Below are 15,920 nucleotides of genomic sequence, written 5' to 3' on the forward strand. Positions count from 1 at the left end.
CTTTTCAGCGATTGTGCTCCTTTCTGTTCTTAGTTGTCAGTCTTCCACTCAGCCAGCTTTCCCGTGGTTCTGGGTGGTAGACGTTTTTGTCTTTTAGTTGTGTTTTTGAAATTGTTGTGTGAGGCAGCAGATTAGTTGTTTAACTATGCCGCCATCTTGGTTCCTCCTCCTATCACATTTCTTTACCCTTTAATTATATATAAAAGAATTTTATTTTGAGAATAGTTTTTGAATTAAGCTATCTTATAGATCAACCAATGTAAGGAAACAAAGTTGTTATTTAGTACATAAATATTTGAAAAAATTATAGCATTTCAGTTATTTTATTCTCAAAAGTGTAGTCTGGACAGTCATTTGTATAGTCATCCTGGCTATAATAGGCACTCAATATATATTTGTTGGCCTTCTGCTTTCAGTGTTGCCTTTCAGCTATATGGTGGTGATGACTGGTGTGTTGTGAAATCTTATGATCATACTTCCCCTGTGCCACTTACATCTGAGCATAAGTATATATATAAACTGACTTAGACATTGAGAAGAAATGTGGTTATTTAAGAACATATTTTAAACACCTAAAGATATCAGAATACTTTTTATAAGACTTGTTGGCTTCAGGGAATTTTTAGAAAGAATTTAGAGTCAAGATAAACCTTAGACACACATGATCTACTTCAGCCAGTTTTTTTATGGGAGAGAAAATGGATGCTTACACCTAGGTCATTAGAAAAGTGGAACATTGCCTCCTGGCTCCTTGCCTAGTGACTTCCTTATACATGGAAGATTATTTTAGTGAAGATTTTGGTGATGAGTTATCAGAACGATTATTTCCTTTTTGTGACCACCATAGTATTATGTTCTCCATCAAAAACAAGAGGCAAAGCCTTCTTATTTTTTTTAGCACAGGAAGAATGTGAGGGCTTAATTTTTTTTTTTTAAAGTGATGGTGCCATGTATAAAAGAACTTCAAATAACTTTGAAATTCTTTTTTAAAAGTGTAAAAAACGCAGCAAGTTGTATTCTATTTATTCCCCTTTTCATTTCAGTATTCTGGAGAAGCCAATAATCTCATTGAAGAATGTGAACAGGCTGAACGACTTGGAGCTGTGGATGAATCTCTGAGGTTTGATTTTTTTTTTTTTTTTTTTTTTGTGGCAGCAGCAGTATTTAATTTTTGTGTGTGTGTGTGTGTGTGTTTTTCCGGTGAAATGTTAACTTGAAAAAAAGGATAACACTGTTATCTTTGTTTGAAGTGAGGAAACACAGAAGGCCGTTCTTCAGTGGACCAAGCATGATGATTCCTCAGACAACTTCTGTGAAGCTGATGGTAAGACCTTTTTTATAGTATGCATTTTGTTTAACATTGTACCCAAGAAAAAAATAATTCTTTAAAAATGATTTTTATAAAATTCATTTTCTAATGGTTTGGCATTTCCTCTAAAAGTAAACCTAGAGTTACCATATGAATTGACAATTCAACTCCTAAGCATAGTACACCTAAAAAGACTGAATACAGGGAAACATATTTTTACACCTACGTTTATAGCAACATTATTCACAATAACCAAGAGGTGGGAAGAGTTTCCATGAATGGATGAATGTACAGTATAAAGAAAGTGTAGTATCTATATACAGTGAAATCCTGTTTTGCCATAAAAAGAAATGAAGTTCTGATACATGCTACAGTGTGAATTAACGTTCAGAACATAATGCTAAATGAAATAAGCCAGACAGAAAAGGACAAATATTGTATGATTCCATTTGTATGAAATATCTAGATTAGGTAACTTACCACGTAGAGACAGAAAGTAGATTAGAGTCTACCAAGGTCTGGAGGGAAGGGAGGTGGGGAGTTATTGCTTAATGGTTATAGTTTCAGTTTGGGGTCATAGAAAAGGTCGGAAACAGTGGTGGTGGTTGCACAACATTGTGTATGTAATACCACTGAGTTGTACACTTAAACATGTTTAAAATAGTAAGTTTTATGTTATATATATTTTAACACAATAAAAACGTTTAAAAAGGAAACTCAGTTTTTTGAAAAAATTCACCTCTTGAGTTCCATAGTTCTAGTAATAAATATATAATAATAATTATTATATTATATTGTATATAATATAGATTACATCATATAGTATACATTATAATTTTTGTAATATATACAGGCATTTTGCATAAATAGCTAAAATGTAGGGAATGCAAAAACCTGCTTCTGTTTCACTGATAACATATTGTTAAATATTTTCCTTAAGGGTGATGGTCCATGTTACTTTTGGAAAAGAGAATAATGACCCATGAGTTGTATCTGCTACATCTACTTAAGCTAAGCAAGAGGGCTGGTGCTGTTAAAATGTAGGAGCCCTAGAAACCATTAGAACTTTTTGATCAAGATTTATGGATTTGCCACTTCTTCCTTTTTCTAGTGTCTCCCTTTTCCTAAATTAAATTGTTTAGCCTTTTAATTGTCTAAACAACATAAAATCAAACTGAATTTTGGTATTTTTCTATGGCTGTTTTAGAGCAAATTAGTAATCTTTTAAACAATTAGTGAAGCCTTAGATGATGTGGTTCAGTGGTTAGAGTTTTGGCCTGGGCACTGCAGGGTCTTGGGTCCGATTCTCAGTCAAGGGTGCTACCTGGGTTACAGGTTGATCCCCGGCCCCAGTCAGGGTGCATTGTAGGACGCAACCAGTCGATGTGAGAGACACATTGATGTTTCTCTCCCCCTCTCCCCCTCTCTTACTCTGTCTCTCCCCTGCTCCCTTCCCCCACCCCGAGCCTCCCTCCCTTCCATTCTCTAAAAGTTAGTGGAGAAAATATCCTCAGGTGAGGATTAAAAATAAAATAAAAATTAGTGAAAAGAGTGATACAGATAATTTTAATTACAAGTAAAAGATGAAGCCTGCAACCCCTATCACCCCGCCCCCCCCCCCCCCAAAAAAAAAGAGGAAAAAAAATAGAAAGTATTTATTTTTAATTTTGTGGGGGTTTTTTTTTGAAAAAAAGAAATACATGCTTTCCTTAATAAAAAACATGACCATATTTTGGCACATTTATATCTATAGCCCTTTATTCTTATTTCCAAATTCTGAAAACTCTGAAAAGTGAATATTCATGTATTTCATGGCAGAGATATTTATGTATTTGATCAAAAGTTGCTGCCTCAGCCCCTGCTGGAGTAATATTCAATATATGCTGCATGCACTGTATTTTCTAAAATCTGAAAAGTTCTGAATTCCAAACACATTTGGCTTCAGGGGTGTTGGATGAGTATGGCTTAGTAAAGGAAAGGGGTAAATGCTCTCCCAGCCCCCTAACTTTGCCATCTTTTCCACAAGGATTCTTTGGAGCAAACAGTGCTGTGAAATAAACTTATAACATGTAGCACTTTTTTCTTAAGGCCTGCAGTGTTAGAGAAAGAATGGCAATCCCTTTACTTCTATTTAAAAAGTGTCCTTTCGAGACTGCCTGCTTACCTTTGTGTGGCAAGAACTGAGAGTCAGTAATCCACTTCTGATGTGGTGGAGTTCTGTTATCTTGGGTGAATCACTTGACAATTTGTATTCGTTTATTCTGTGAGAGGAGGGTGGACATTATAAAAAGGGAAAGCTTTATAAGGAATACATAATGTGTGTCAATGGTAGGTGGACTATGGAAGGTATTTTATAAATCCAAATGAGGAATTTAAGCCCTGGCTGGCTTTGCTCAGTGGTTAGAGCATCGACCCACGGTCCAAAGGGTCTCAGGTTCAATTCCTAGTCAAGGGCACGTACCTCAGTTGCAGGCCCAATTCCTGGCCCCAGTTGGTTGGGTACGAAAGGGGTGCGAATTGGTGGCAACCAATCGATGTGTCTCTCTCACATGGATGTTTCCTTCTCTCTCTGCCCCTTCTTCACTCTCCTCCACTCTCTCTAAAAAAAAAAAAAAAAAAAAAATCAATGGGAAAAATATCCTTGGGTGAGGACTTAAAAAAAAAGAAATTTAAACTTTTGTCATCTGATAAAATATAATTTTAATAACATTAAAAAAATAAAGTTGGGAGAGGAAGTATTTATCATAAGGAAAATTATGAGGCAATATTTATCTCTAGGCAAAATATTTAAAAAAATGTAATCATTTCTTGGTGGTTAGTTTTCTGTCTTAAAGTAGTAGTTGCTGAGCAATATTTATGTATTTTATGAATATATTTATGAATTTATTGTAATTGGTTATATTGTGTATTATTTCTACCTTAGACTCTCAGTTATTTCTAGATGCTGTCACTGTGTTGCTTTGGAAGCAAATTCTTTGTTGGTTCATTTTGTTAAGCTTTCTAGAGGAGTAAGGTTTTGCTGTGCTATTAAATAATTTCCCAAAGCCACCGGAGGACTAGGGTCCTTTTTGTTGTTGTTGCTTTGAAGTTATAACATATATACAAATTTATAGAACACACGAGAAAGCAACATCCCACCAATTTTTGTATGTTTTGTTTATATATCTTTAATTGACTTCTCTATAATGTTTATCTTTTCATTTTATTAGATAGCCTTTATACTTAATAGTTTTGACTATAAAATGGCCTGTTAATATACATCATAACACCAATACCACCAGCTAATATTTATTATTCTCTTACCATTGTCCTAAGCACTCTGCACATATATAACTTATTTAAGTCTCACAGTAACACTAGGAATATTATCTCCATTGTAGAAATGATGCACAAGACATAGAGAATTTACATAACTTGTCCTGGATTCTGACCCGGGCACTCTGGCTCCAGAACCCATGCACTGCTCTGTTGGGCGTTAAGGTTGCTTCCAATTTTCCCTTTTATAAATAATGCTGACCCAAATGCCATCCTGGATGGGACATTTTGCATGTTAGGATTATACCTTTGGGACATGTTTGTGGTGGATCCTGATGGTGCTCATGTTAAGAAGGAAGTGTTTGATAACAAACAGTGTCTGGTACTTATACTTCATTTCTTAGTTACTGATGAGCTACTGTGGTCAATATCTAGACAAAGAATATATATATATACACACATTGGAGGGACATGTATATGTATTCTTTGTCTGGATAGCTTATGAGAATTGAATTACCACGTCCCTTTGATTCTAAAATTCACCTATTCCTATTTTGTATCATTTCTAAAAGCAGGATGCTTTTGCAACTAGCGTGTACATTTAATGTGGCTGTGTTGGTTCTTTTATCTTTCTCCTGAAAAGTTGTTTTTAAGTCCCTGAGGCATTGACACATTTGTGATGCCTTAGAATCAATGGAATACAGTCTTCTATACTAGCTTTTTAAAGGTAACTGTAAAGAAGAAAAGTTCAATAGAAACTTTTATTTTATAGACATACAGTCTCCTGATGCTGAGTACGTAGATTTGCTCCTTAATCCTGAGCGCTACACGGGTTACAAGGGACCAGATGCTTGGAGGATATGGAATGTCATCTATGAAGAAAACTGTTTTAAGTATGTGTCATTTCCATTTATAAATTTTTAGAAGATGTGGTGATTTCTCTCTGTAAACAAACAAAATAATTATGATTTAAGTACAAATAAATTTACTTTGTTAAAGGATGTATTGGGACATAAGAACATACTTATTCATGAAACCAGTTCTCCTCTGGGGAAACATGTAAACATGTTTCAACAAATATCTTTCTTCTTTAAAAGACTTAGAATAGTATTAGACTTTTATGGGAGTGTTGTGGGCACTTAAAAATGTTCCTTGAGTGGGGTCAGAGAGCCTCATTTTATAGATGAGCTAACCTAGAGCCAGAGAGAGATTTACTTCATCTTCTTAAATCATATGGTTAGTGGCAGAGAATAGATCAGAATATATAACTCCTTATTATCTTTTTGGTGACTTTTACTCCTCTTTTTGTAGCTATAGTTATTTTACCCACTTCCAAGTTAAATTAATTTCAGAGAATAATTATAATAGCTAAGACTTCTTTATCTTTTATTTATTATTATTATTTTTAACTTCTTTATAGATTAAGTTATTACACTCACTCTCTGCAGGCATTGTGCTAAGCATGTTACATAGATCTTCTCCTTTAGTGTTTCCAGTCACCCTGTGTTATATCCTTACTGTTTAGAGATAGAGAAACAGAAATTTGGAAAGCTGATTTTAAGTGATTTGTCCAGCGCCAAAGAACCCACTTTGTACTCTAAATCACTACAGTGGAAGCAGTCGATTTGATCACTGGGTGACTGAGACATACTTCAAGTTTACCCACTTCTAAGATTCTAAGCTCTAAACAATGTGCTTACTGGTGTTTGGAAGGTAGGTGTGTGTGTGTTATGCTATCTTAGAGACTTGGGGGAATTCTGAGGAAATCTTTGGAGTTTCCAGATATGGCAATAATGCATTTCACTTTTTATAAGTCAAATATAAACATAAGAGACCAGCAAGTGTACTTATACCAATAAAATGCCAGACTGTTCCTTTTTTTGACTTGAAGAATTTCTCCAGTTTGGGAAGTGGAGAGTTTTCATTATTTACTCATTTCTGCCATATGTTTCATTTCAGTTCTCTTGACTGTTATTCAGAATGTTTATGTTTGGTTTACTGACTTACTTTAAAGGCTTTTTTTTTTTTTTAAGTGAACTAAAATAGAGTCCAACTGAAGCACTTGTTAGATTTTGTATTAGTTTTATAGTTCTTTTCTAACTAATTTATATCACGACTACCACAATATTTCTAAAATATAAATGATGTATGAGGTGCAAAATTGAGCATGTTAAAATATAACTTACATGTTCTGTTCTCAAAATGTCCCAACTTGTACAAATTTGTAAAATTTAAATAATGGATGTTAAAACAATCCCTACAGTTCACAAAATGATACTAATGAATATTCATTTTGAGATTTAAAAGCACTTTAGTGACATATTAACTCTCTTTTTTATCCTTATTAAAAAAAAACACCTTTTATTGAAATCATAACCAACTTGATGGTCACAGGGAAGACGGAGCTACCTAAGATTTCCTAAGTGGAAGATAAAATCTACCCACACTTCATTTCTTTTAATGCGTGTGTTGGGTATTTACATTTTTTGTTTGTCTTTCAATTTGGAGTGTGGTTTGTGGCATATATACACATATGTGTATGTAATGTATTTAAAAGCGTTTTAGTGACTCCAGGAGAAGAGCTTGAATGGTATTTTTTCTTCTTTGTTTGAAGAGGTGATTACGAAATGACTTTCTGGCTGTTATAATGGGAAAAGATCAGAAACTGTTATCATTAAAACAAATAACAACCACCTTCCCTTAAAGCAATTAGAGAAAACTAAATATTTTATAAGCTCAATAAAACAGTTTGGTTTTGGATATAGTCACTAAGAAACTTTCTGAGATAATTTCACTTTTACTTAAGTAACATTACAGGTGACATATTTATATTTTATAACTTTAATTATTTTGATTCCAGGCCACAGACAATTAAAAGACCTTTAAATCCTTTGGCTTCCAGTCAAGGTGAGTTATTTAATTGCACTGTTACCTTCATCAGCCAGTGAACTTTGGTTAGAAGGAGGGGGAAGGCCTGAAAAGGGTTGGCAAGAGCACTTGAGGTGATATATTCCTTTTTTCCATAGAAGTTATACCTTATTCTTGCAGAGAAATTGGTGTTTGACATGCACTTCAGGAAGGAGTATTTTTGTAATGAAGTTCCTGGTATTAGACTACCATAGGATGAAGATTAAGTTATATATTTATCCTGTGCATTTTCACATAACGTGTGCTCAGTTTTTCTACTATTTTTACTCATTTTCTAGTGAAATGAATGTCTAAAACCTTCTGCCTCAAATCTTTCCCAACACTTGGAATTATTGTATATATTGGGAGTCTGATTTCAAATTCACAGGTCTTTTTAGCTCATTAACATTTTTCATTTTCTATTTACACTTAAGGTCTGGCCCACATGCTTCCTTTTCCACAAAGCTTTCCCTCATCCTCCAAACTGGAAGCCGTCTCTTCTCTTCGTGAAGTGATCTTATGCCATGTTTTGTTCCTCGTACAGCCCTTTCCACTGTTTGGCATTATTTGACTATTATTTACTTATCTGTTGATCTACACTGTACTTTGGACACATTTATTGGTTTCATCTCTTAATCTAGAGCCTAGCATATCATAGAGTTTGTTAGATGAAAACTGTCCTCATTTAATGGTCTTGTCTACAATAGTAAAAATCACTTGTTCCTTCAACAAATGATTATCCACCATTTACTATATGCTAGGCACGGTGTAAATGCAGAAGGGATGTGAAACTGAAATTCACAAACCCTTCTCTAGTCTATAATAAGCAGTTATAATATCTATACCTATTGTCTGAATATGTGCTTACCGATGAAATTTTTGATGTGCTTTTAGCAAATGTGTGAGGTTATTGTTTTTAAATTTATTTGAAAAGCTGCTGATCTCAAATAGTCCATAAACATAAATTTCCTCCTCGAAAGCAATGGGTTGTATCATCCCCTAAATGCTGGCAGATTAGTCTTTCTTAGATTAGAAATGGAAGAACATCTTTAAACAAGGCTTTTGAGTTTATGGAGTTACATATGATAACTCAGTGGAAGGTATTGATTTAATATCAGATGAAATGCAAATTCCTAGACAAGAGGTGATCTTCAGTATGAACTCACATTATGGTCTGATAAATTAATTAGCCACCTTCACTTACTTTTTTTTTTTTTTTACCTTCACTTATCTTAAAGATAGATAAGAACAATTTAAATGTTTATCATCTCGGAAGTGGTTAAATGATTTATGGTATATTCACATAGCCATTATAAATGTTGCTGAAATTTATATTCATTTGTGTCAATAGCACATTGAGAAAAAACAGGTATCAAAACATTACAGAAGTAGGTATAATACATTTTTGTAAAAATATAATAGCTAAATATCTATACACAAAGAAAAAGGACATTTACCAAGATGTAAATGGTATTTATCTTTGGGCAGAGGGAGCTTTGGATGGTATTTTTTATTTTGTTTGTGTTCTCTTTTTAAAAAACACATATTTGCAATGAGCATAAGTTACTTAATAATCAAACAGTGATAGCATTGAATGAAAGTGAGCAAATGAAGATAATTTTTCCATAGTAAATGAGCAGCTGCACACAAACTGCTGAATTTTGCATAATTTGAGACTTACAAATAGTCTCTAAAAATATTCCTGAATAGAGTAAAATTTTATAATGTCAGTCTGGAGGTTTCAAATCTGTAGCAGAAATTACGTTATAGCTTTAGGATAAATAAACGTGGAGAACGCCTCTGCCAGCCAAATAACCGTAAGTCCTTAAGGTATTCAGGAGTACTCTCGGGTGGACGATTAGATTTTCCTCTCCTGTTAGCCCATATTAAATCTTGTATGAGCTGCAACTACTCTTTATTGGGGCTCTTGGAGATGATGCCACTTAGTCAAATCTGGCTTAATTCCTATCACCGATAAGAGTTGCAGCCAGGAGTATCTCATGGATTCTGCTTATGTAGATGAACGGATGGGCTAAAACTAACCATTATTAAAAGTCTTATTTTTATAGAAGTATTTTAAAAGGGGTACCTGGAAGGAGTTTATAATAATAAACATTTTGTTTTGTTTTCCAGGGAAAAGTGAAGGTAAGTGGACTCTCTTTATCATACATCACATAAATGAATTTTCTTATATATTCAGATGTTTATTTGGCAAACTTTTTTTTCCCTTCTTTTCACTTCTGAGACTCAGAAGACGTTAATTTTTATTTCTTTATTTAAAATTCTGGAGGCGAAGGCACAGGTTAAGGGAAAATGACTGTGTCTGGGATCAGGCAGTAGGGCTGCAGGCATCAGCCTCTGATAATTCACTCCTACATTTTCCACTGCACGTGGAAGCGAGACAGGGAAACACACTCTTACTGCTTGAACTCGAGGATCTGCTAGGACTCATACAGGAAGGTTCCAGGCATGGTCAGTGTTGATTTACTGGCGTCCAAGGTTTATGCGGACTCTTGGGTGTAGGTATCATTGCCGACTCTCTAATTCTAATGCTAATATTTTTGACATATTATAGGTTTACTTTGTCTATTTCAGAATCCTTTTGCTTTACGAGTGAGATCAAAATGATTTTTGTTATTAAGGTCACGTGTTTAAAAGTATGAAAAGACTAAGCTCTACTTAGCTTTAGTCCAGCTAGACAAAATTGCTAAATGTGAAATATCACTTCTCTCTCCCTCAAAAGTTTATGAACATTATTTTTATGAATTGCTTTTGCATTATGTCGAAATAAGTGATACTAAAGTCTTACAACATTGCTATTTTATTATTGTACATTAAAAGTAATGGTAGTAGCTAAATAAAATACTGATTCAGGCCCAGCCAGTGTTGCTCAATGGGTTGAGCATCAACCCCATGAACTAGGAGGTCACAGTTCAGTTCCTGGTCAGGGCACATGCCTGGGTTGCAGGCTGAATCCCCAGTAGGGGGCATTGAGAATGCAGCTGATCCATGGTTCTGACTCATCATTGATGTTTCATTCTGTCCCTCTCCCTCTCCCTTCCTCTCTCTAAAATCAATAAAAAACAAAAATAAAAAATAATACTGAATCAGAACTGTACTATTTAGAAGAGAAATTTCTTTCTTTTTTTTTAATATATTTTATTGATTTTTTACAGAGAGGAAGAGAGAGGGATAGAGAGTCAGAAACATCGATGAGAGAGAAACATCGATCAGCCGCCTCCTGCACACCCCCCACTGGGGACGTGCCCGCAACCAAGGCACATGCCCTTGACCGGAATCGAACCAGGGACCCTTGAGTCCGCAGGCCGACGCTCTATCCACTGAGCCAAACCGGTTTCGGCGAAGAGAAATTTCTTTAGCAGTGATATTATTTTTCCAAGGAGCCTCATATTTTGTTACTGTTAGTGGTGAGCCTATAATTTTCAGTTTTGAGTAACTTATTCTGCCTTGGGTGTTCCTAGTTCTATGCTGTATTCCAGCTACATCAGGAAAGGCTATTTTGGTTGTTTTTTTTCAATATTATTTGAAGATCTCAACCTGCTTCTCATCAGAGAAAAGATTGTTAATCTGTGGAGGCTCTCCTTAGAGAAACTATCTTTTTTATGACTGTATTTGTATGTATTCATTTTGGTCAGATATGAAAAGGTTACCTCTGAAAACTGTCATATTAGGTGATTATCTAACTGGATTACAGTCAGGTCAAGCTGAGAATAACTACATCAGGATTATAAAACTGAACTGAAAATTTCATCAGATGGCTAGGTCCCAAACAATATTATATTCCTGCTCCTCCCCGCCCCATTCATAGTCCAAAATTTGAAAAAAACAAAACTAAAGGTTTTTATAGGGAAACACATCACTTGTAATCCCACAACTCCAAAATCACTGATAATGATAATGGCTAAGACTACATGCAGTGTTCTAAGAAATTTATAAATATGATTTCATTTAACCCTTTCAACAACCTTAGAGGTATTTAAAAAATATATATTTTCATTGATTTCAGAGAGGAAAGAAGAGGGAGATAGAAACATCAATGATGAGAGAGAATCATTGATTAGCTGCCTCCTGCATGCCCCCAGTGGGGGATCAAGCCTGCAACCTGGGCATATGCATATGCCCTGACGCTCAGACACTGAGCCAGTTCAGCTGGGCTAGGAGGTATTATTTTTATTTCCATTTTATAGACAAGGAAAATGAGTCCCAGAGCCATTTAGCAGCTCAGCTAAAATCATATGACTTGTAAGTAGCAGAATTTGGATTCCAAGCAGGCAGTTTGGCTCCAGGGTCCATGCTCTTAGTTACTATCTCATACTGCTTCTCTGTTAACATTTTGATAATAATGATTATTTATATATGTATACTTTAATAATAGATATATTATAGTTTTATATATTATTACTAGAGGCCTGGTGCACGAAATTTGTGCACGGGGAGGTTCCCTCAGCCTAGCCTGCACCCTCTCCAATCTGTGACCCCTTTGGGGAGGTCTGACAGCCTGGGATCGGGCCTAACTGGCAGTCAGACATCCCTCTCACAATCCGGGACTGCCGGCTCCTAACTGCTCACCTGTCTGCCTGCCTGATCGCCCCTAACTGCCTCTGCCTGCCAGCCTGATCACCCCTAACTGTCCCCCCTGCTGGCCTGGTCGCCCCCAACTGCTTCCCCCCACCCACCAACCTGGTTGCCCCTTACTGCCCTATGCTGGCCTGGTTGCCTCTAACTTCTCCCCCCTGCCGGTGTGGTCACCCCTAACTGCCCCCCTGCTGGCCTGGTCGCCCCATGCAGCCTGCTGTTCAGTCGTTTGGTCATCCCTCACTAACCCCCCTGCCGGCCTGGTCGCCCCATGCAGCCTGCTGTTCACTCGTTACTGTTACTGTGACGGCGTCCTAGACAATTTGCATATTCCTCTATTATTAGTATAGATTCCCACTTTAATAATAGATATATTATAGTTTTGTATATAATTATTTCCATGCCTACTTGCTTCTTTAACCTATGTCTTAGTCCTGTGGTTGTCAAACTGCGGCTCGTGAGCCACATGCGGCTCTTTGGCCCCTTGAGTGTGGCTTTTACACAAAATACCACGGCCTGGACGAGTCTATTTTGAAGAAGTGGCATTAGAAGAAGTTTAAGTTTAAAAAATTTGGCTCTCAAAAGAAATTTCAATCGTTGTACTGTTGATATTTGGCTCTGTTGACTAATGAGTTTGCTGACCACTTTCTTAGTCAGCTCAGGCTAGTCTGACAAAAGACCATAGACTGGGTGGTTTAAACCAAAGACATTCATTTTCTTATAGTTCTGGATGCTGGGAAGTCCTAGATCAAGGTGCCAGCAGATTTGGTGTCTGGGAGGGCCCTCTTCTTGGCTTGCAGATAGCCTGGATTCTCACATGGCAGAGAGAGAAAGAGCTTGGGTCTCTTCCTCTTCTTATAAAGACTCTAATTCCATCATGGGGACTCCACCCTCATGACCTCAACTAACCCAGTTACCTCCCAAAGGCCCCACCTTCAAATACCATCATGGGGTCTTCGACATAATTTTAGGGGGTATGCAGACATTTATCTCCTACCACCTAGATTTGTAGAAATGGATTTACTGGATCAAAGGATATGGCATTTTAGGCTCTTAATACATAGGACGAGATTGCATTTTGTCATGGAAAGGATGTGCTAATTTACACCCCTTCCAATCACTGTGCCAGCTGATTTTACCTCTCCCTTGTCAGCATTAGATATTATATTTTTATCTTTACTATTAACAGTGGTATCTCTATAGTTTTAATTTGTATTTTTTATTAGTTATGAGACTGAGCAATTTTTATCTATTACCATTTGTATTTATTCATTGTGAATTCTCTGCTCATTTTATTTGCCCATCTGTAATGGGCACTTTAGCATTTTTATTCAGTTTATGAGCTTTTTATATTTTTAGGATATTATCCCTTTGTTGAATTTGAAACATCCATTTTATATACTTTGTTGTTTGTATTTTGTTTTTATTTGTGAAGTTTTCCAATAGACATTTTAAGTTTTCAAATAGTCTGATTTATTGCTTATTCTTTTTGTCATTTCTTCCATTACTTTTATGCTTGCTTGGTTCATTTTTAATATTACTGTAAGCAACTTTAGTCAAAGAACAATATAGTACAATGTTTGCTATATCTAGCAAATGCATACTTAGAATTATTACATAGTTATAATTATTTCTTATGTCTTTTAATATATTATTTTATATAAATATTTTCATGTTACACATTCTTGTCATTTTATTTATTTAAAATATGTTTTTTTATTTTCATATAAAATATGTTTTTATTGATTTTTTTCTTTTTTTTTAGAGAGAGAAGAAGGGAGAGGGAAACATCAATCGATTGCCTCCAGTACATACCCCGACTGGGGACCATTCTTGTCATTTTAATACTTTTATATTATTCTACCATGTTAACTACTTATACAGTATTCTGTCTGGTTAAATTAGGCATCATTGTTCATTTTGATTATTTCAGGTTTTAGTATATGTAGCATAATCATCTTTCTAAAAATTATAACCCCCCATTTTGAGTTATTTCTTTTTAAAAATATATATATTTTTATTTATTTCAGAGAGAAAGGGAGAGGGAGAGAGAGATAGAAACATCAATGATGAGAGAGAATCATTGATCGGCTGCCTCCTGCACAGCCCACACTGTGGATCCGGGCATGTCCCTGACCAGGAATTGAACCTTGACCTCCTGGTTCATAGGACAACGCTCAATTACTGAGCCACACTTTCTGGGCATTGAGTTATTTCTTTAGAACATAATTCTAAAAGCATTACTAGGTCTAAGTATATTAACAATGATCTTATTAGGTCATAGAATATAAGTGATGTTTAGTTTCTGCAACTTTTCTTTGATTTGCTCTTTTGAAATGTTGAATGGTTTATAATACCCTGAGCAATATACACTTCCGATTCTACTTTATAATTTTTATTTACTTTTCAAATTAAAAAATACCTATAATGAGTTCTTAGTTCTCATAGCATGAACTGTTTTCAAGGCTAAGTATTTTTCCATGTATTGACTTACCATTTAAATTCTGCTTTGACTTTCTGTAAAGTCAAACTTCCTTATCTAGAAAGTTATTAGACTGAACTACTTAATGCTAAAGGCTTCCAAAGACTGAGTAGGAGAGTGGTATTTAACTGAACCCATACCAAGACATCTCTCCTTCCTTTGGAGAAATTGCAAATAAAATTTGGACCCTTTGTCAAACAATCTTTAAATCACTGTTTTGCACACATTTGCTGTATTTTTAAACTTTTGAAAAACTTACTTTTTGGCATTTTTGTAATCTTGTGACTTTTCTTTTAATTTCAGAGAACACTTTTTATAGCTGGCTAGAAGGTAATTGAAAACTTTTCAACATATTGAAATGATTTTTTTCTCATTTTTTAAAAGACACATGAAGTTAATTTCATAACCGTACAAGTTTCACATATGAAATGTCTATTTCCAAATTCCCTTTTATAGGTCTCTGTGTAGAAAAAAGAGCCTTCTACAGACTTATATCTGGCCTACATGCAAGCATTAATGTGCACTTGAGCGCACGCTATCTTCTACAAGGTATGTGATGTTCACTCCCCTTCCCTTTACCACACTTTTTTTCAGGTATTCTTAACATTTTCTTGGTATTTACCTGAATGGAACACTATTAACCTTACTGAGTGTTAGGCAGGAAAAGTTCATTCTTAAATGGTAGTAATCAGGAACACAGGAACTATAGTTACTTTAAGGAAAAGTTCAGCATTATCTTGGCTCTTCAACCTTCTTTTAAGAAGCTGCTCAAAACTTTACACATCTCTTTGGAAATGTTCTTCTGTTGTGGGAATTGAAACAGCACAGTTTGTTATTCTTTAGATATTACTGTATCAGAACTCATTTATTTGTGTGCCAGCATCAGGCCTAAAATTTAGTGGGTGAAAACATTTTCTGTTGCTCTTTAGGCTTTAAGAATGCTATTGAAAATGAGACCATGGTTGATTTTCATCAGTAACATATTTCTTCTGGAACTAAAGTATTTTTTACATTTTAGAAATAAACTGTAGTAACCTGAAGGCTTCAAACTCATTAGTAATACCAGATAGTCATTTTTTAATTGTGTTTTTTGGTTTTATGAATACATTTATATTCAGAAACTCGATTTTTATTGAACCTGGTTTCTCGGTAAAATATTTAATTTATTTTCCTTTTATGCATGGGTTCTAGGAGATAAAATATTAATACAGAACTATTAAAGGCTAAGTTATGAGAACAGTTTTCATGGTTATATTATTATATATTTTAATATATAAAATTAAATTAATTTCTGTAGGTATAAACAACCTAATGTAATTTTATCTAATTAAGCCTACTTAATTTTAAAATTCAATTTTTAATATTTAATTC

General features: G+C 35.0%; 1 protein-coding gene across 1 annotated transcript in view; it reads left to right on the forward strand.

Annotated features, from left to right (window-relative positions):
- Positions 1-15,920, forward strand: part of ERO1A (endoplasmic reticulum oxidoreductase 1 alpha) — a 50,034-nt gene that overhangs the window by 22,388 nt on the left and 11,726 nt on the right. Inside the window, exons 5-11 of the mRNA XM_054716066.1 lie at positions 1,044-1,120; positions 1,251-1,324; positions 5,337-5,457; positions 7,425-7,471; positions 9,605-9,616; positions 14,853-14,879; positions 15,006-15,098. Coding sequence (XP_054572041.1) covers positions 1,044-1,120; positions 1,251-1,324; positions 5,337-5,457; positions 7,425-7,471; positions 9,605-9,616; positions 14,853-14,879; positions 15,006-15,098 — 451 coding nt within the window. The remainder of the gene's footprint in view (positions 1-1,043; positions 1,121-1,250; positions 1,325-5,336; positions 5,458-7,424; positions 7,472-9,604; positions 9,617-14,852; positions 14,880-15,005; positions 15,099-15,920) is intronic.

Source organism: Eptesicus fuscus, chromosome 5, assembly GCF_027574615.1.
Source record: "Eptesicus fuscus isolate TK198812 chromosome 5, DD_ASM_mEF_20220401, whole genome shotgun sequence".
Lineage (NCBI taxonomy): Eukaryota > Metazoa > Chordata > Mammalia > Chiroptera > Vespertilionidae > Eptesicus > Eptesicus fuscus.